Below are 19,334 nucleotides of genomic sequence, written 5' to 3'. Positions count from 1 at the left end.
TGGAGTTTCAATGGAAGAATGAGCGTGCATATCCAGAGTCTTGCAGTTGGCCTCTTCACTGTACGCCCATGTAGACTCCTCGACTCGATACCTGTGTGGGTAGCCTATTGTCGGCTATCAGAGATCTGATGAACGAATGCAAGACGAACTTTGGCCCAAGCGATATATCGATTTGCCTCCCAGTCAAGGCAAGGTCATGGCGGTGATACATCGAAGACATGTACTTCATCACGATACGATGGTTTGTAATATTGCCCCGCGCCTGGTGAAGAAAACACCTATTCGTCTCTCTCGTAAGGGGATGATGGATCGAGCGTAATGGAAGGATGATCTCAAAGGATTGGGGAATTGAGATTAATCCGGAAATTTTTCTGGTGAACTACAGTACACCGCACGGGGGTCGACCAGAGTTGCTTTATATGTTAGCAGGTCTTCTCCGGAAGAAGATTTATCAATGTTAGTCGTAGCTCAGCAGTAGTACTATGATTCGATTTTCCGGCGTTGACGCCGCCCTTCGAGGGATCTGCAGTTTAAGTAGCAAGACTTGGTAGGTGCAACGGAATAACTGGTTGCTGACAGCCCAGCGTGCTCGCTGTCACTGACACTGCCGACGGTGGAGCCTCGCTAAGGGTAGAGCGGGTACCGTACGTGAGCAACATCCTTGCGCTATTGCGCCATGGCCGCTATCTACACACTACAGGCCCATCCCCACAAAGAGGGTCCGTGTGTCGATGCAGTTTATCTATTGCCAGGTACCCAGAGGGGCACGAGCAAAGTTCTTCGAGCTGCCACCACAGAGACGGCGACAGAAAAGGCACTCGAACCAGCCATGCGTGCTTCCTCCGAGCGATCCTCCACCAATGCCATGGCCAGAGACGATTCTGGCACAACACCGCCCACACCGCACGAGGAGCAGCCCTTGCTGCGTCCCGATGCTGAAGCCCTCTGGAAGCCTCCAGTAGGCTTTATCTGGATTCAACTAGGTTGGTTGTTGCTTGATCCATGAAATGAGAGGCTAACACACTGCCAGCCATTATGTCGAATGTATTCCTGTCGGGTTTCGACGGCACCATCACTGCCTCAACCTATGCTGTGATCAGCTCCGAATTCAACGCAGCCAACACCGCCTCGTGGCTCACAACCTCCTATCTGATTACTAGTACCGCTTTCCAGCCACTATATGGTCGCTTCTCAGACATTTTCGGACGCCGGACCTCCTTCTTCACGGCAACAATAACCTTCATGATCGGTTGCCTGGGTTGTGGGATTGCTAAAGATATCGTCACTCTGAATCTGATGAGAGCGCTAACTGGCATTGGCGGTGGAGGCTTGATGACAATGGGTATGCACTTGCAAATTTTTCCATTCTTGCTTGTCAATCCCCCAGATGGGAGGCTAATGTTGTTCAGCTACTATAATCAATTCGGATCTCATTCCTTTCCGCCGTCGCGGAATGTATCAAGCCGTACAGAACGTCGTGCATGGATTCGGCTCCATCTGTGGCGCATCGTTCGGAGGAACCATTGTCGATTCAGTTGGATGGCGCTGGTGCTTTCTGCTACAAGTACCGGTCGGGTTTTTAGCTCTGGTCACTGGTCATCTTGTTTTGAATCTTCCAACGCAGGACAAGTTTGCCAGCGAAGGCAGAAGTTTGCGGACAATCTGGAAATACGTCGATTTATCTGGCGCTTGTGCTCTGATTGTTGGTCTTTCAACGCAGTTGGTCGGTCTTAGCTTGGGTGGAAACGAGCTCCCCTGGTCCAACGTGTGGGTGATCTTGTCATTTGTGGCAAGTTTAGTGTCACTGGGCCTTTTCGTACTCATTGAGGCGAGGACAACTGCAATTCCATTGATTCCCCCTCGAATGTTGAAAGGCGTTTTGCCTGTTGCTACGCAGATTGCCAATGTCTGTGTGGGAATGGCTGCCTATGCGGTGAGCGACCCTTCCCTCAGGTATCCCAGTTCACTGCTGACTGTCAAAGTTCCTTTTCACGCTTCCATTACTGTTCCAGGTAATTCTTTTGGATTCCCCTTCTAAGGCTGGTGCTCGACTTGCTGTACCATCTCTCGCTACCCCGATTGGTGGTGTGATCTCTGGCTACGTGATGTCGCGCTGGGGTAAATTGGCCTACCTGGTCCGTACAGGCTCGTTTCTCATGTGCATTGGCAACATACTCGTGATGCTTCTTCAGTTCAATGATGCAGAGTGGAAGTACTACGTGGCCATGATTCCTGCCAGTCTTGGGCAAGGCATCACCTACCCAGGCATTTTGTTCACGTTTCTTGCCGCATTCGATCACACCGGTATGAGCACCTTGCCGCCGCTTCCTGTTCCTTTGACAGAGGGGAAAATTCTGAATGAACAGTTTGACTGACTAATCTGCAAGACCACGCCGTTTCAGCGTCCACCGTCTACCTGGTTCGTTCGATGGGTACGGTGTGGGGCGTCGCCATTACGTCCACTATCATCCAGAACACCTTGCGCTCAGGCCTCGCTGAGGCCTTGAGTGGAATACCTGACAAATGGAAAGTAACTCTCCTCCTTATTTATTGGGTCTTACCCTGAAACAATGGCTGATCAGTATTATCCTACTCGCACAGGTTATCGACGATATCAGACATTCAGTGTCTGCCATCCATAGTCTGCCGCCAGAGATCCAGCTGGCTGCGCGCATGGTCTACTACCGGGGCATACGACTGTCGTTCTTGGCGTCAGCGTGTTTTGGATTCGTTGCTGCTACCGCAGCACTCTTCACTCGTGGAAAGGGCCTTCATCGCTCCAGCGAGGCGTAGATCATGCGTACTTCGCACACTGACTCGCTTAACAGACAAGCCGTCTGGAACGCGGTTCCAGTACCTGGATGAGATGCGGGGCTGAAGTGGCGACTCTCGGGGAAGGTAGGTCTGGTGGACAAACGAATGCCAACTTGGAACGAAGATTGGGGTACGCGGCTTAACAAACTTAGAATTAGACAAAATTCGATTAGCTCGCGAGAGAAGGGGGGCAGGAGCTTCTTGTTGATGACCACCCATACGGGATGGTCTTCTTTTGGACGGACCAGACAGCTGACTGGTTATGGAGAAGATATCCAATCCCAAAAGAAAAACAGACCTGAATAAAAACAAGTGCAATCGTGCCTTCTGATTGCTCGCTACAGCTTTGAGTTCTAGATGTTCAATCTATCTTAATGCGCCCAGCAGGGTCCGTTCCGCTATGCGGAGAAAGCCCCGTCTACCGAGGAAAGCTACTCTGGGGCAGGTCCCATGTCATGGGTCACTGCAGCGAAACACCAATAGAAGCCATAGACGCCAAAATCTCTCTGCCTGGATATTGCGGGGAAGCTGCCATCCTGAGAGCCCTGGCGGCGAGTCTGGAGATATAGGGCAAGCTCCACGACGCTATAACATCGTTAGCCGCACTTTCCCCCGCACGATCGTCGACGATCACCTCCAGTTCATGATAAATTCCGCCTTAGTTCCGCTATGGTGAACGTCCCTAACCTTAATCCGGGGATGGTCTCTCTTTTATCTCCCTCTTGGTTGGACGGGACGTGATAACAGGTCTCGGAATTCGATAAGCGTTCCGGGATATCTTGGGTATCAGTCATCAGTCATCCGTATCGGGCCTGGGTGAATAGGTTGATTCAAGGAAAATCAGTCTTCACCGCTTTGATCTTATCGACCTGGGATGCCTATCGTAATCGGCGTTTACATCTGTCAAGGTCCCTTCTGGGGACGCGGAGCTAGGTCCATCATCGTAGGAAGGATTCATAAGATGGTTGTTCCTCCACTTGAAGCATATTGTTTCCGCAGTGCCTCATCACACGGCAGTACAACATAAGAGGTCATGGATTCGGACAATACCAAGGTCTCCCCCCTCAAACCCGGGTATGCCGCATCGGCAGACCTCGAAGTCGACATGGACAAGGGGCAGGTTGCCCTTACGGGCATCCCGGACATGCACCTGAAGCGAAATTTCAGCATAGTCAGTATAATTGCCCTGGGGTACAACAATACGAATAGCTGGGTGGCCATAGCCACGAGCTTTGCTATCGCAATTCAGTCGGGCGGCGCAGTCTCCCTACTGTATGGCATTCTACTGGTTACTGCTGCCATGTTCTGTACGGGGGTGACCTTGGCAGAACTGGCCAGCGTGTACCCCACTGCTGGTGGCCAGTACCATTTTACTTCCATCCTGGCATCTAAGCGATGGAGCCGTGGCCTGTCTTACTTCAGTGGCATGGCTGCAGTGTTTGCATGGGTTACCCTTGGGGCCTCTATTGCGCTGGCCGGAACAGAGGCGCTCATGGCTATTGTCATCCGATGGCAGCCCTCATATGAAGCCCAAAGCTGGCACTATTTCCTAGTATACCAACTGCTGAACGCAGTAGTGGTCACCTACAACATCTTCCTCACCAACAAGACTCTCTGGGTCTACAACCTAGGCTGTTAGTTAGCTCCCTTCCAATTCGCAGGAGACAATACTAATACACTACTTCTCCTCTTGCAGTCATCCTGTCCATTTCAACCTTCCTAGCTATTATCATAACCTGCCCGGTACGCTCTTCCGTACATATCAACACCTCGAACACATGGAGTCAGTTCGTCAACGGTTCAGGCGGCTGGCCGGACGGCGTCTCCTTCTTGACAGGACTCTCAACGCCTCAGTTCATGTTTTCCGGACTCGACGCCGCACTCCACCTTGCAGAGGAATGTCTCGAGCCGGCACGCATCGTACCAAAGGCGTTGCTTGCCACAGTGACAGTGGGGTTTTTGACGGGTTTCCCCTTTGCCATCGCCATCCTATACAGCTATGACAACATCGAAGCATCTCTAACCACCTCCACGGGGTACGTATACCACCAGTCCTGAATAAGAAGATTTACTTACCAGAAACCGACAGATTTCCAATCTACTTCATCTGGGAAAAAGCCACTCACTCCCCGACAGCTGCGACAGTCTTCATGGCTGCACTGTTTGTTGTCTCCTTCGTAGCACTCAACGCAGTCCATCAGACTGCCTCTCGACTTACATGGTCCTTTGCCCGCGATAACGCTCTATTCTTTTCCTCTTTTCTCTCCTCTATACACCCTACGCTCGGAGTCCCCGTTTGGGCCATTATCCTTGATGGTGCGGCAGTGCTTCTGGTCGGGATCGTCTATGTCTGCTCAACAACAGGTAAGCCTAAGCGTTTACCCCGACGATGATCCTCTACATATGGTCTAACATATAAATAATAGCATTCAACGCCTTTATCAGCACCACTGTCGTGGTAGCGCAAATCTCCTACGCCATCCCAGCAATTCTTCTCCTCGTTAACGGGCGGAATCCGCATTACCTTCCTCCAGATCGCCCATTCAAAGTTCCTAATGTGCTAGGCTACATTTGTAACGTTATCTGCGTTATCTGGGCTTTTATCCTGACGATCTTCTTTTGCTTTCCGACGGAATTCCCCGTTACCGGAAGTAATATGAGTATGTGTTTCTTCATCTTTCCTACTATCTATCTCCGTTGTGATGAGAAGTATGCTAAACTAACACTTACAACCTGTTCAGACTACGCTTCAGTCGTGCTAGTCGTCATGTTAATCCTAGGGGTAGGGAACTGGTTTGCTTATGCGAAAAGACATTATCACGGGCCACGCTTGGATATCTAGTTTACTATCTTGTACTTGATTTTACTGATGATTGATGAGACACAACAATTGCATTGATTTTTGTTCACTCTGGAGTACAATAGTAGACAGTAGTTTGTCTTCGTACCCAATGATTTCAAGGCCGATTCGAAATTATACAGTCGCATCTATACTTCACTTCAACATCCATCGTAACTCCCACTATCAAGCATCTACTTGGAATTTCACGGATAAATGATAGCGACATACACACCGTCGGAACGATTCCGAGCCCCAACCGTCCGGTAAGTGGGGAAGAGAGATCAGTGAATGGGTTTTGATGATTCGTTATATAGTACTTCCCGGCCGATTTGATCCAATCGACTCTGATCAGATAAGTAGATAACGGTTTAGATCATCATTCTGTTTACTATTGCCGTGAGCACGGGGTAATTATCATTGCTTATCGGTCTCCAGGTGGAGAGGACTAAAGAATTAATGGGAGTGGCTAGATGTGCTCACAGACTCCTACCACTGATGTATTTTATTACTATTTTTGGACTGGCACAACTGCGGGCATAGTTTCCTGAATTGGTAGTCTTGATGCCTACCGAATTGCTGTCCTGATATGGGCGCCGCTGCTTTCGTGGTGGTACTACTAATACTAGCCTTTATCGATAGTATAAAGCTTACAGAGTAATCACATGTGACCGATAATGTCAACAACCAGGTTGAATAATTTCTATACTAGTATCTTGTTAAGCGTTATGAAAAATGATCAATTTAGTAGCAATGTAAGGTTCAAGTGACATTTATAGTCTATTAATTCCTATTTTTGCATCGCACCCTCCTCTCCTATAGACTAGATATGAACACCGACATAGCACTTAGTATTGCAAGATCAACCCATTTCACATACTACTAAGAGTGTTAACAACACGAATATGTGGTCTGATTTCTTCCTATTTCAAGAATCTCTTATAGAAGTTTACCCTAACTACTTTTGTTTTCTACCTCTTGGGTTCATGATGGGTTTCCCCACCGTTTCCACTACAAGGGTACTAACAGTCACTCCTATTCATGACAAAATGATGCTAATATTAAGTCTCTACCTATAAAAATACAGTGCTCAATTCTTCGAAAGTGATGGGCCTGAACTCCTTAGCTAGTCACATCCAACTAAAGCAGCTAAATTGATTACTAGCACACAACTAGGATTATCACTGGCCAATCTGACCGAAATGCATCACTATCTCCGCATTATCCCTCCGGATAAGAATCCTCCATCCTTATCAGGTGAAGGAAACATTTGCTATTGGGAAGCTAAACCGATATGCAGCATTAATAACTCATTATGCAAGTCCACAACTCAGGCCTTGTGCAGATTGGCTTGGACTACACTCTACATCTCTTGGCTCAGATGGTGTATATCAATGGGACCATTCTCGGTTCGTTGGTGGCTATTTTACCCTAGGAATCGCACAATATGAGAGACATCATGGATTACGAAACGAAACACGATGATGGCGACAAGACGTATTCCGGATTACATCCGTCGATGTCCGTTGAAGAAGGTCAAGTCGATCATGGAGAGACAACAAATGATGGTCTCCATCGCACGCTCAGTCCACGTATGATCCATGTATGTACTGTATCACCAACTGTTCAATTGCAGGGAACCCCATCAGAGAAACCGAGCATCATGAGTAACAAACAAAGGTCATCTCTCTCGGATCCAGCATTGGCAGTGGTCTCTTCATCACCACAGGTAAATCCCTAGCCCAAGGAGGTCCGGCTAATATGTTTCTGGCGTATCTTGTGGTTTGTGTTGGCGTATGGGCGAATCTGCAAACCTTGACGGAGATGACGATTGCTTTCCCGACATCAGGTAATTATATCGATTATGCGGATCGGTGGGTTGATCCAGCATTGGCCTTTGGGGCAGGATTTGCGGAATGGCTTGGTGAGTTGGCCAGCCGTGGCTCTTTACCTTGTTACGAATCCAGATCTCTTACGATAGAGCTGACGAGCGTCACAACGCTACAGGGTGGACGTCAGTATTTGCATCCGAAGCCATGTTTGTAGTTACCCTGGTGAATTATTGGGCGGACGAGGTTGTGCCCGAGGCTGCTTTGCGTGAGTCTGCCACAGGCTTTTGGCCTTTTTCTTCTGGAAAGACCGGCATTCAGCTTACCATAAATAGTTACCATTTTCCTGGTACTTTGCCTCGGCGTGTTTCTGTTGCCAACCAGCATCTTTGGGATGGCTGGAATACATCGGATCCCTGGTCAAGATGTTCTTATTCCTTTTCGTTACAGCCATCTCTCTAGCTGTTATCGCAGGCGCCGGTCCGTCCGGATATGTTCGACATGGAAGCACCTGGACTGATTTTCCTATGTTCAAAAATGGCTTTGGGGTGACTGGCTACCCCTCCCAGATAAATATGGTCTTCGTGTTGAACTGACTCAACTATGCAGGGCTTCTCCACCGCTGCATTACTTGCCATCTGGGCCGTGGGAGACCAGGTCTTTATTGGCGTGATGGCCGGCGAGGCCGAATCTCCCCACTATTCCATGGCACGCTCGGCCAATTTTGTTCCTTGGCGCGTAGGGATTTTCTACCTTGTCTCGGTGGTATTAATCTCACTTGTAGTGGACTCTGATGATTCCCGATTAATGAATGGCTCGAGCGTGGTCTCATCGCCTTTCGTCATAGCTGCCCAAGATGCGGGTATCTCAGGGGTCCCGGACCTGATTAATGCGTGCATAATACTCGGCATTCTTGCCCTTTCTCTCGAGTGTATATACCTTCCATCACGGATCTTACGCACTATGTCCCTGCAGGGACTGTTACCGGTCTTCATTGCGAGAGTCGACAAAGTAGGCCGTCCGAGATGGGCGCTCACATTCACGGCTGTTGCAGGTACGGTGTTGACATATCTGAGCTTGAGCGGTATGAATGACCATAACCACAGACCTTTACCCCTACTGTCTCTGAAGCTGATTGGTAATCTCTGCAGCCGACGGCACCGAGGTCCTTAACTGGTTTATCTCGATCACCAACGCGTCCTTCTTCACCAACTGGGCGATCATCGCTTTTTCCTCCTTCCGCTTCCGGGCGGCGATTAAAGCGCAAAGAAGCCAATTATTTGAAACCCCTTATGCATGGCGGTCTCTTTATTGGCCTCTGGCGCCAGTCATTAGTCTTTTCGTTTCGGCGTTGCTACTAGTTTGCCTTCTTTACACCAGCATCAAGCCAGTAGTGAGTCTCACTTCCCTGGAACTCTTATCAGGGCGAAGTCCTATGCTATACATTCTGAGCCCACGGACCCAGCATATTGCTGATCACGTTCACTAGGGTGGGGGTGCTTTTACAGCATATAACTTCTTTTCAGCGACGATTGGTCTGATCGTTATTATGGTGTTCACCATTGGTTACAAGATTGTGCATATAACGCCATGGAGGGATCCGGCAACTGCAGATCTTATCACGGGGCATCGGGAGCTGACTGCTGCGGAGTTGCGGTTTCTGGATGCATATTACGAGCGACCGCTGTGGTGGAGATTGGGGACATATCTACGAATATGTTGAACAAGTAACCAGTCTAGAGGGCTTGGAGAAGTGAGTGATCTAGAATGATGAGATCATGCTCGGTGATGAGGGTTAGGGGACAGTAGGCTCGGCGATTTGACCAATCAGTTGTGCAGGACTCTCGTTTAACGCCGACGCCGAGGATGTATGATTGGTGTAGTACAATTTCAAGACGTCAACCTTGTTTCCACCAGTATAATATTGGTAATACTCTAAGAGTAAAGATACGTTATCATGTCTGTCGTACATTCCAGATCATATATTGCGGCGTCAAGTAGAATGTTTACCCCGCATCGTCTTATCACATCTTATGAGTATCTCCAAATGCCAAGGTAGATGAGACTTGACATTGAACTACCTATATGACCAGTCAAGTAAACCAGGGGATTGATGGTAGATCTTAAGTCAACCCACAGAGCATATCCATCCTCTCATTCAGGATAGAGACGACCAGTCATGTTCCTGAACCACTTCAGTACCAGTGTAGCCTTAGTGCTACTGTTCCTGGTATGGCTCCTAAGAAAGAAGAGGGAAGTTCAGAAGCCTTCACAAACAGAGAAGACGACCACCAGCACCTCTTTGACATCTAAATCTCCCATCGAGCCCCTCAACGACTTCCAATGGGACGAAACCGAGCCTCTAATCCTCCGACCTTTCAAGCCTCGCTACCATATCACAATGGGCAAGCTAACCCACTTTCTCCTCCAACAATCACCAACCCTAACCCACACTATCCCCACTAAGCCAACCGATATACGATGCATCTAACTTACAAATGAAAAACAGGCATCGAGAGAGCAACTCTCTCGGAATTGATCCAAATCGACAAACACTACCTCACGCGCATCACACTCCGCACGACACTAATCCAAGACAAACGAGCCTCTGTCCTCGGCGCCAGTCCCCGTTCCATCCCAGCCGTCAAAGAACTATACTCTTTCCTTGTAAATGACTACCTGCCTCGACGGTACAGCACTATATTTCAACGTGTCTCTATTACCACTAGCACTTCAGCATCAGCACCCACCATCATGCTAAGAAACACAGTAACCGGCGAAACCATCCCCAGCACACCTCCAACTGACGCAGAAGAAGCCCTCGCTATCATTGGCAGGCAGGTCGAAGAGGATTTCCTTCTTCTTTTGCCACCACAACCCTCTTCCCTACGAGATGATGACAAAAAGGAAGGTACTAACAAGCAGATGACCCTGGAAGCCTTCATCGGCTGTTTTCCGAATGGGTTCAACTGGGCAGGCAAGTTCCGCAAATCGCTGGCGAGTATTCATGTTCCGGTACCGGATTATACCACCAAGTTGAGGGCGAGTATGGATAGGTATCTAGAGAGGCTGAAGGTGGGGGAGTGTGTTAAGCGGGCGAATGTTTGTATTATTGCTTTCCTTTTGCTCGTTCATTTGTTTCAACGATAGTTCCGTGTCCTCTGCAATGCTGGAGGGTATATTGTGCTAACGTGATTCCCTTGCTTGATAGTGGACCGTGTCCGTGGATGGGGAGCTGCATGCTGCCAGCAGTATGCACTTGTATGAAGGGGAGGAAGTAGTCGAGTTGAAGGAGTTGGATGTGAATACGGTAAGTCTTTGCCTCCTTCTCTTCAGCTTCCTTTCCGAGAAATGGTGACGGTAGAATGTGTTAAGTAATGGCATTACAGGCACGATTACGCTGCGAAAGACAGATGCTATTTCGACTACCAATTTCACGGGCCGTGGTCTTCGTGGTCCGCACATATATGTACCCATTGCAGGACGTCAAGAAAGAAGGAAATGGGCCGAGGCTAGTAGAGGCAATTGCTGGGTTAAAGGAGGGCAGCTCGCCGGGCTTTCATTTCTATAAGCGCGCAGCGGTGTGGCAGCGTGCTGTGAGTGAGTACCTACTGGATGGGGAGAATGAGCTGGCTGTCGCGGCATGACCTGCGATAGGGGAGTACGGTTGAAGCTTTTGAGTGTTGTCGTGGGACGGAGTCCGTGTTCTCAATGAGATTAATCCAGAGCAATGGCCTTTCTTAGCTCTCACTGTATACATATTCCAAACTCGGATAGTAGATTCCTGAAAATGAGGTAGGTCTATGCACACGTATCATTGATATTAACAAATAGATAGATTCTTTCATTCGAAGCATTGGCCAAACGCTGCCAGGAAAGTGTATAATATATGATATCACATTTCACCCGTCGTATTTCCTGTTTGGAGAGTATTAAGCTGCGATAGGATCTGCTTTGTCAGGGCAGGAAGCATCTGAACTGAGCAAGGAATCGCCCTCGGAACGATGCATAACTCAGAGATCGGCAAAAAGAGCCTACATCCACAGAATAGTTTGCGAAAGGATACTGTAACATTATGCATGAGCTCACAACTCTCAAGGATTATCTGTCTCTCGATCCGAAGCTACCGCTTCCCCAAAAGAGTCATCTATCTATCACAATTCTTTCCTCCATTTACTTTACGACATCTACACCACCATGATGATCGAATAGCAATTCCAAGCGCAGCGGTGTACAACTTAAAATATTCAACTATTGTATGTTTATTGGGACATATCTCTGCAATAATAGAAGCAATATACCGTTCACAGAGTCTAGCGGTCAACAACATTAACATATTGCATATAATCACCACCAAGGACACAAGAAAACTTACCAGCCACTCCCAATCATGTTCTCTATACCAACACTATTTCTTTCCCCCTTTGCGCAACCTATCCCTATTTTGAAACCATGGCCGACGAATACTATCAACCAGTTGTCCAGATTGTTCCTCCTGAGCGTCGCCCAAAACCTAATCCCCCATATCCTGGCAATTACCACCCCAAAAGGCGCACTCCTGCGCTACTTGTGCGTACCATTCATGATATGGATCTTCAGCTTAATGCTTCACCCAGTCAGAAACCCATCGCATGTAACATCCCTATTTGCTACCACCGCTTGGTTCAACATTCTCTCAGCCCTGGATCTACTGCTACTCAACCCCAAAGAAGCAGATGACTTTGTCGCCACCAACGAGGGAACAAGCAAAGTTAAGAGCTTCTTCTATGGCTTACGAAACGCCCTGAAACAGCATCTTAATTCCCGGAAAATCAACACGCCCGAGGAAGCAAAGAACACTCCTCCCATGCCGGCATATTATACCCAGAAGAATGGCAAGAATGCATCAAAACCTATCTCTCGACGCCGGTACCTGATCTGCGAGACGGCGATTGCGATGTGGCAATATCTGGTTCTGGATATTTCGACTTCACAAGCTGTCAAGACAGGTCTGAGCAAAAATGAACAGCAGCAGCTGCAAAATACCAATGTTGAAGGTTCCTGGGTAGAGCTAGGGATAGAACAATTCATCGTGGCCATAGCCGCTTGGTTCATTGTAGGACGCATTGTGATCGGCTTTACCTATCGTTTAGTTGCGGTAGTCAGTGTCGGCTTGTGGTTTGAAGCACCTGAAGAGTATCCACCGTTATTCAGTAAAATGGCTGATGCTTACACGTTACGGAATTTCTGGGGGTGGGTGGCTCTTTCATCTCTTTCTTTTCTAGAGAAAATATATATATACTATATATAATACATCATTTTGTATACATACTAACACGACTCAAACAGAAAATTCTGGCATCAACTGCTCTGCATCAAGTTCACTGCCATAAGCAACTACATCACTCGTGATGTTTTCGGTCTGGCTAAATCATCATTCCTGGAACGATCGATATACCCATGTGTTTTGTGTGTTCCTCCTATCGGGTATTCTACACCTTACTGCGGACGTGGTAGGGAATATACCGATGGGCGAGTCTGGCGCTATGGTGTTTTTCTTATCATTCGTGTTGGGGTACATGATTGAAGATGGTGTCCAGGCCGTGTGGAGGAAAAGATTTCAGGGTTCATCAACCTCGGAGGCAAGTAGAGCTAGTCAAAAGGAGCCAGGGATTTGGAAAAAGATTCTTGGGTATATTTGGGTTTTGACCTTTCTGACGGTCACATCAGCGGTGTATTTTGAGCCGGTGCGAAAGAGGCCAGAGAGGCAACTGGCTCTGGTTCCTTGGAGTTTTGTGGGAGTTATTGGGCTTGAGATGATGGGGGCGTTGGTTGTTGTGGGTGGAGTGCTCTTGATGGTAGTTTTTGAGGTTGAGGTGTGATATACTACATTGATGATGGAGTGTCTTTATTAGTAGAGAAAATGGAGGGATCAATACTACTGCTAGATCATCATAGTAATATGGTGATACATAGTATAGCCTCTTATCAGTTGAGGTTAATATGTTCATCTGCTACTTGCTCCTACTACTGCTAGGTACTACGTGTGAAGAGTATATCCAAGGGAGCAATCATGAAGATTTTATACTAGCATTTGTTTCATCTCATGAATGAAATATTGCTGTGATTTTATTCCTCTACCCACTCAATCCGCGTGCACATCTATGATCACATTGACAGCTTTGTCTATATCCATAGTATGCAAACATAACTACTTGCCTAGGAGAGAGAGGTATACCTCCCCCCGCTCACCTGCAGCCAAGCCCAAAGAACATGGTCGATGCTCTATAAGGTATTTATAGGTGAAAAAGTTACGTCAAGTGCGAAAACCTCGATCTACTTACGTACAACTGAAGAAAGATCTACTATTACTCCTGCAGGGCCTCCTGGATCTAGGCAGCCAGCCACTCAGGTCGGCCCGAAGCATCGGGACAGCGCATTAGTTATGAATGCTGCCTAGCCCAAACCCGCTCTGCCAGATTGAACGGTACCACCAATCGGAGAGACCGTTATTGGTTGGATTCTCCTGGCGGTGGGCTTGGCTTTGGATTCAAGCTCAGACGGAAAGGGAACTAGAGTCGCAGGTGCCCCTAGCCATGACAGCTGCAGACTCTGCCAAGATGTCCAGGATTTTTCTTCATCAAAGGTAAATGCTTCAAATGCAGTCTACACTGTGTATCTGTATCACATTGTGGGTGTAGCATGCACAGATGATGGGACATTTCGGGATGATGGCAATTACTGGGGTAGCCAATGCGGCAAAAGGGGAAAAGTTCACAAGTCATCAATTAAGAAAAGCGCCATGAAGCAAAGAGGATGATTCACCTCCCTCCCCGTTCCAAGCACCACCCCGGGTTTCTAAACACATATATCCGGGATCACCCATATTGAACAGAAAGGAGAATAGAAGAGGTAAAAAAGAAAAAAAGAGCATTCCCATGGGGGCACGACGAAGGAAGACAACAGTAACGCGATGGGTAGATTAACAAGAAAATAGACAAAAACCGCGTAGCAACTGCAGCTGTCACAGCAGCGCTTCCCGGCGCCCCTGGACTCGACCGGTCTAGTGTAGCACGCGATGAAAGGGGAATTTATCGTATCGTCGAGGTCGTATATCGATCGTGAGAGCTCGGTTGGTCGCGCAGCCCTCGCTACATTCGAGGTAGCACCCGTAATCGATCACAGCTTAACACATTTCACAGCACTCGATGCACTCGAAGCAGCATTCGCAGGATTCCTCACACAGGAAGCAGCAGCAGAGCGTGGCCAGGCTAGATGGTGATAACGGTCGGATTAGTAAGATGCGGTGCGACGAAATTCAGCAAGGGTGAGGTCTACCAGGCACCGAGACATCCGCGGTCCTTCTGCTGGGGAGGAGGCTGTTGCTGGTATTGCATCTGTTGTCCGGTCAGAGTCCGATCGCATGACTGCACATAACACTGGTATCACGTACCGGAGGGTAGGGCTGCTGGGGGTATCCCTGGGGAGGATAACCACCCTGCGGAGGCGGATAGCCCTGGGGAGGGTACCTGTGCGGAGACCAAGTCAGAACAATGCGCAAATCCGGGGTATGGTGTAAGTAGACACTCTGCGACCGCTGGCCAGCCCAGGAAGAAAAAGACCAGTGTCGAAAAGCTTGGTAACAAGCCAGTCTCAAGACGGGTTCCTGAACCAACACGCCGCGGTCGCTTTGAATCCGAATGGCCGGTGCAAAAACCACAGGAGATCGGGCGCAATGGAGGGCGGAAAGACTTACGCCTGGGGCGGGGGAGGAGGGCCGTTGTAGTATCCGGGAGCGCTCATTGTGAAGGAAAAGAGTCTGTGTGTAGAAATAAAAGATAGGACTGGGTCAGCGTGGTGAACTTGGCAGTTGACAGTAGCGGATGGAAGAAAGAGAAAGAGGATGAGTGAGTGGACGGAGGGAGTGGACGGAGGACGGAAGCCCAGCCTTGCGTTGGCCAATAAAAGGGAAATAAGCGTACCTAAGACAACGCCGAGTTCTAAACGGAGTCGATGGAAAGCGGAAAGGTAAGAAAGGGGAGGGGGGAAAAGAGGAAGAGGGAAGAAGAGCAGGAAGAGGAACGATCGCTAGGGGTTGGAAAGGCGAAAGGAGGCGGAGAAAGAGGAGAAGATCGCTGAGCCGCCGTTCAGGTCTTTTAAGGTTTTGGTTGGTTGGATGAGAGAAAGGAAGAAAGACAGTCAGACAGTCAGACAGAGAGAGAGAGAGAACCTGAAGGGAAGACCACTTATTAAGAAAATTACACTCCATTCACTTCCCCTGCTCTTCTTCTCGTAAGTTGTAACACACCTTACAGCAATCAAGGTCCCACGAGCCAATAGTGAGCAGTAGTGCAATCCTGTTTACGCCCCCACCCCCAACTAGAAGGGCGCCAGAAAATAATCCTAGCCGCCCATGTCTACCCAGCCTGAAACAGGGAAAAGCACCCGATGAGTGACTGAGGGAAAGAATGGAAAATTATTAATATTGAATCCAAAATAAGTGCTATCTAAAGCTATGTGATCATCTGTCGTGATTTCCTCCAAAGTGCAGAGAAAACTGAAGTGAGAGAGAGAGAACCAGCTCTCCCTCTCCGACCGAAGGGGACCGTCAGCCCATAATTACAATACATACATACTGGTCTCATACAGCACCGCCCGGACTCAGCCACATTAGCGCAGCCCTACAGGACCCAGTTACCGCCAGGCACCAGCCACGACAGTTCCTGCTATGATTGATTTGGGGAATTTGTCCTGGAACAACTGTCGGACAACCCCTTCAGCGGTCGGGGCCAGCACTGTCTGCCTACCAATCACCGCCCTGGTGTTCGGGGTTGCGCCCCACTGCCATCGCCCACGGGCGATGGCTCAGGGAATGAAAGGTTAGTTGTCAGCCAACCGTCGTCGGCTGGCCGAAGGATCGCCGCCATCATTGGCAGGAGGGCTGCCCTGCAGTTCCACTGCATGCCCCGGCGCTCATGAGACCCCTAAAATTGCGCGCAATCACTGCGCCCAACTTCGTGGCAGTCGGGTGCCGGCACAAAGCCACGCCCCGGCGTCACCGCCTACCTGCACCGCCTACCTTACGGTCACCGCCCGTGGCATCTTCGAGCAGGGTCCCTGCGTATCTTAGTATCCTTTAGCAAGAGTAGGCTGCAGTTACCAAAATAGGTCCTGCAAAGTTGGCAGTGGTCTTCCCCATCATACCCTAGTCCCGAGGCTTGTACTCGGGGGGACCGTGGCTCTCATGCACGACGTGCGTTAAATCAATATATTTCACGAATCTGAGACTGGCTGATTGACTGCTCATCATCACACATTATGTCGTAGCGCCCATCAGGGGCATCACCAGGTCGACTTGGTCGGCCCTCTGGAGTCCGAAGAATGAAGAGAAGAGAAGATAGAAGATAAAAGAATCACTGAAAGAAAAGAAGAAGAAGAAGTAGAAGAAGAAGAAGAAGGGGAAAAAACGAGAAAAAAAAATGGTAGGAGAAGAATTAGAAGAGGAATGATTAGGAACAGGAAAAAGGAAATGAGAATAGAGAAAATGAGAAGAAAAGAAAAGCCAGTGAGAATTTATCACACGAAATATAGGCGAAAAGTGCAACGTGAAGAATATGGAAACAGCCCCAAAAAGAATCAAGGTTCAAGATGTATAGTATCAACAAGAAACCCATGAGTAACCAAAGATCTAGTCTCGAGCCCCTCAGGGGAGGTAAATGAGAAAGCGATCAGCCGCTGGGCTGAGGTTTATACAATCACACATACGAATCGATCTCAGGTGGTAACGTCTGAGAATCGAAGTAACAAGGAGCAGCATCCATCGATGGGTCCATGACCATCGTCGGCATCGCAGTGAAGGACTCAAATCCGTTCACAAATGTCGAGTCCATACCCTGGGAAGAGATGTCTTCGACCGTCGTCTGTGGCAATCCAGAGAACGCAATGTCCTCGGAGGCCGCAGGCGGAGCAGCCGCCATGTCATCGCCTAGCGCATCCTGGTCAATATAGTTCTGGGCATTTTCGAGGACGATCTCCTCTTTCTGCACCATCCAATGCTTCAGGACATCCATGGGAGGATGATTTCCGCCGCCCTTGCCGCCGCGCTTCTCGCTGTCTTTGCCACGACCACCACGGCCTCTTTGGCACGGGTTGAAGTGGGTGCGACGAAGATGAGCGGCAGCGTTGTAGTTAGCACCGTATCTTTTGCCATTCCGACAAGCCTTGCAGTTGGCCAGGAATGTCTTGCCAGGAGAAATGTCAACACAAACCCAAACCTTGCGAACAACGGCATGGACCCGCTCAATGTGTCGACGCAGCTCGTGCTCTCCGTGAAAGCCATCCGGCTGGTCGTTGCACATGTTACAATACGTCTTCGGACGTGGGGGCCGTTGTATCGAGGCCTTGGGAATGGCTGCAACCTCTTTGGCAGTACCATCCTCCGATGAAATGCGAATCATCTTGTGCTGCTCAGCCACCTTGGGGGGTGAGCTGCTGTGTGGCTCGGCTTTAGGAGCAATGGGTCGAGTACCCTGAACGATCTGTTCTTGGGTCCTGCGAGCCGCCCTCGATGGCTGAGAGAGAGACGAGTTGTCGCTCTCGACAGACATAGAAGGCCTCATCTCCGTCGCAGTGGACGGAGAAAGTGTAGGAATGGGTGGATGGAAGGATGTGGAGGATGGAGCGGAGCAAGAAAATGACATCGAGCCAGAGGGCTCAGTGAAGGGGAGGGGGACTTCGGGATTTGGGTGTCGGTGCATAGATGAGAAAGAAGCAGGGAAGGGGACGTTCATGGGGGAGGTGGAGGTGACGAATTCAGAGGGGACGGAAAATGAGAAATTGGAGTCCAGATTCGGTCCCGAGGAATCGAATCTCATCATTCCCAAACCTCCGCACAGCGAGTCCGTAGTGGTACTCCTGCTCATTTCCACGGCAGCCGGCTGGACCGGCTGCTCGACCATGGTGGGGTTGGACATGGCAGTGAAGTTCGTCGCCATCAGGTCAGGCTGGCCCTGATTTAACTGGGGTTCTTGCCGAAGTCCAGACATCGTCGAATCCGCAGAAAGCGCCATAGAAAGTGCCGAGACGTGCCCCTGGCCCTGGAAATCATCCAAGTACTGTTTGGCGTATTCGGAGGGCGTGTACTCGTTGACATGGTCAAGGCGGCGCTGCACACGCTGGGGTCCATAGGAGTGTCGAAAGCCCGTTGCAGGGGTTGTCAGCGACGGACGGTGAGCAACCGGTATCTGCTGACTCTGCGAGCGGACCATAGCCGTGTGCCGGGAGGAGGGCCCAGGACCAGAGTAAGAGACCGAGCTGCCTTTCCGAGAATTCGTTCTTGAGAGGCGTCGAGTAGTCTCAGGAGCCGCCGGCGAAGACGCATGAGACAGTTCGCGCGTCAGATCAACGGTCACTGGAGGTTCCGGAGTCTGCCAAGTGTCAATCCAAGGACTGTTGGCGGGAGATGACAGAAGAGAACAAGATCATGGAATAGCGCGGGAGGGACAGAATGGGTAAAAACGCAGGTATGGAGGAGAGGCGGGAGCAGAAGACCAAGATAGATCACATACGGTGACTCGTCGTTTCGGTGGAGGAAGACCAGAACCAGGTAGGGTCCGGGGGGTATCCTGTCGTAACCGTTTCCCAGATTTCTCGAGAGCCGCGCCGCCATCTTCAGGAAGACCAGAACCGGGAACCGGGCGGTAACTGGACGAGGCGACAGAGGATATGGAAGAAGAGGCCGTGGTGGTCATGAACTGACTTAACCGCTGACTCCAAAGTTCGTTTCGCTCTGATTCCGGAAGATGGGAGTGTCGATCCAAGAAAGCGTCCCGATACCCAGAGATGGCCCTTGTGAAGAGTTCGTCGTCGGCCAT

The 19,334-nt window shown here is 49.5% G+C and overlaps 5 protein-coding genes across 5 annotated transcripts; 3 read left to right on the top strand and 2 right to left on the bottom strand.

The window, feature by feature from the left end:
- Positions 1–829: 829 nt before the first annotated feature.
- BO87DRAFT_302529 (MDR family MFS transporter) lies at positions 830–2,793 on the top strand (the record flags this gene model as incomplete). Its single annotated transcript, XM_025619208.1, has 6 exons — positions 830–983; positions 1,031–1,342; positions 1,410–1,933; positions 1,983–2,304; positions 2,388–2,530; positions 2,602–2,793. The coding sequence occupies 6 exons, from the start codon at positions 830–832 to the stop codon at positions 2,791–2,793; spliced, it is 1,647 nt and encodes a 548-aa protein (XP_025482624.1).
- Positions 2,794–3,847: 1,054 nt separating this feature from the next.
- BO87DRAFT_394779 (putative choline transport protein) lies at positions 3,848–5,656 on the top strand (the record flags this gene model as incomplete). Its single annotated transcript, XM_025625147.1, has 5 exons — positions 3,848–4,448; positions 4,511–4,850; positions 4,904–5,178; positions 5,241–5,474; positions 5,556–5,656. The coding sequence occupies 5 exons, from the start codon at positions 3,848–3,850 to the stop codon at positions 5,654–5,656; spliced, it is 1,551 nt and encodes a 516-aa protein (XP_025482623.1).
- A 1,456-nt stretch (positions 5,657–7,112) lies between these two features.
- BO87DRAFT_404805 (proline-specific permease) lies at positions 7,113–13,048 on the top strand (the record flags this gene model as incomplete). Its single annotated transcript, XM_025625891.1, has 15 exons — positions 7,113–7,256; positions 7,334–7,577; positions 7,661–7,750; positions 7,933–8,030; positions 8,092–8,566; positions 8,634–8,875; positions 8,972–9,138; positions 9,314–9,350; positions 9,576–9,579; positions 9,992–10,584; positions 10,694–10,792; positions 10,896–11,117; positions 11,960–12,051; positions 12,103–12,390; positions 12,811–13,048. 15 exons carry the CDS (start codon positions 7,113–7,115, stop codon positions 13,046–13,048), a joined length of 3,033 nt encoding a protein of 1,010 aa, XP_025482622.1.
- A 1,674-nt stretch (positions 13,049–14,722) lies between these two features.
- BO87DRAFT_456836 (uncharacterized protein) lies at positions 14,723–15,509 on the bottom strand (the record flags this gene model as incomplete). The annotated part of the gene is made up of 5 exons (XM_025628758.1): positions 15,444–15,509; positions 15,218–15,280; positions 14,915–14,990; positions 14,800–14,858; positions 14,723–14,732 (listed from the first exon to the last, which is right to left on the bottom strand). Coding segments are annotated over exons 2-5 (192 nt in total), but the record flags the coding sequence as incomplete, so codon positions are not given.
- Positions 15,510–17,216: 1,707 nt separating this feature from the next.
- Positions 17,217–19,334, bottom strand: BO87DRAFT_302106 (uncharacterized protein; the record flags this gene model as incomplete). The annotated part of the gene is made up of 2 exons (XM_025619191.1): positions 17,217–18,887; positions 19,029–19,334. 2 exons carry the CDS (start codon positions 19,332–19,334, stop codon positions 17,217–17,219), a joined length of 1,977 nt encoding a protein of 658 aa, XP_025482620.1.

The sequence above is a fragment of the Aspergillus neoniger genome, assembly GCF_003184625.1.
Source record: "Aspergillus neoniger CBS 115656 unplaced genomic scaffold BO87scaffold_7, whole genome shotgun sequence".
NCBI classification, from domain to species: Eukaryota; Fungi; Ascomycota; class Eurotiomycetes; order Eurotiales; family Aspergillaceae; genus Aspergillus; species Aspergillus neoniger.
This window is presented reverse-complemented; position numbering and strand designations above follow the sequence as displayed.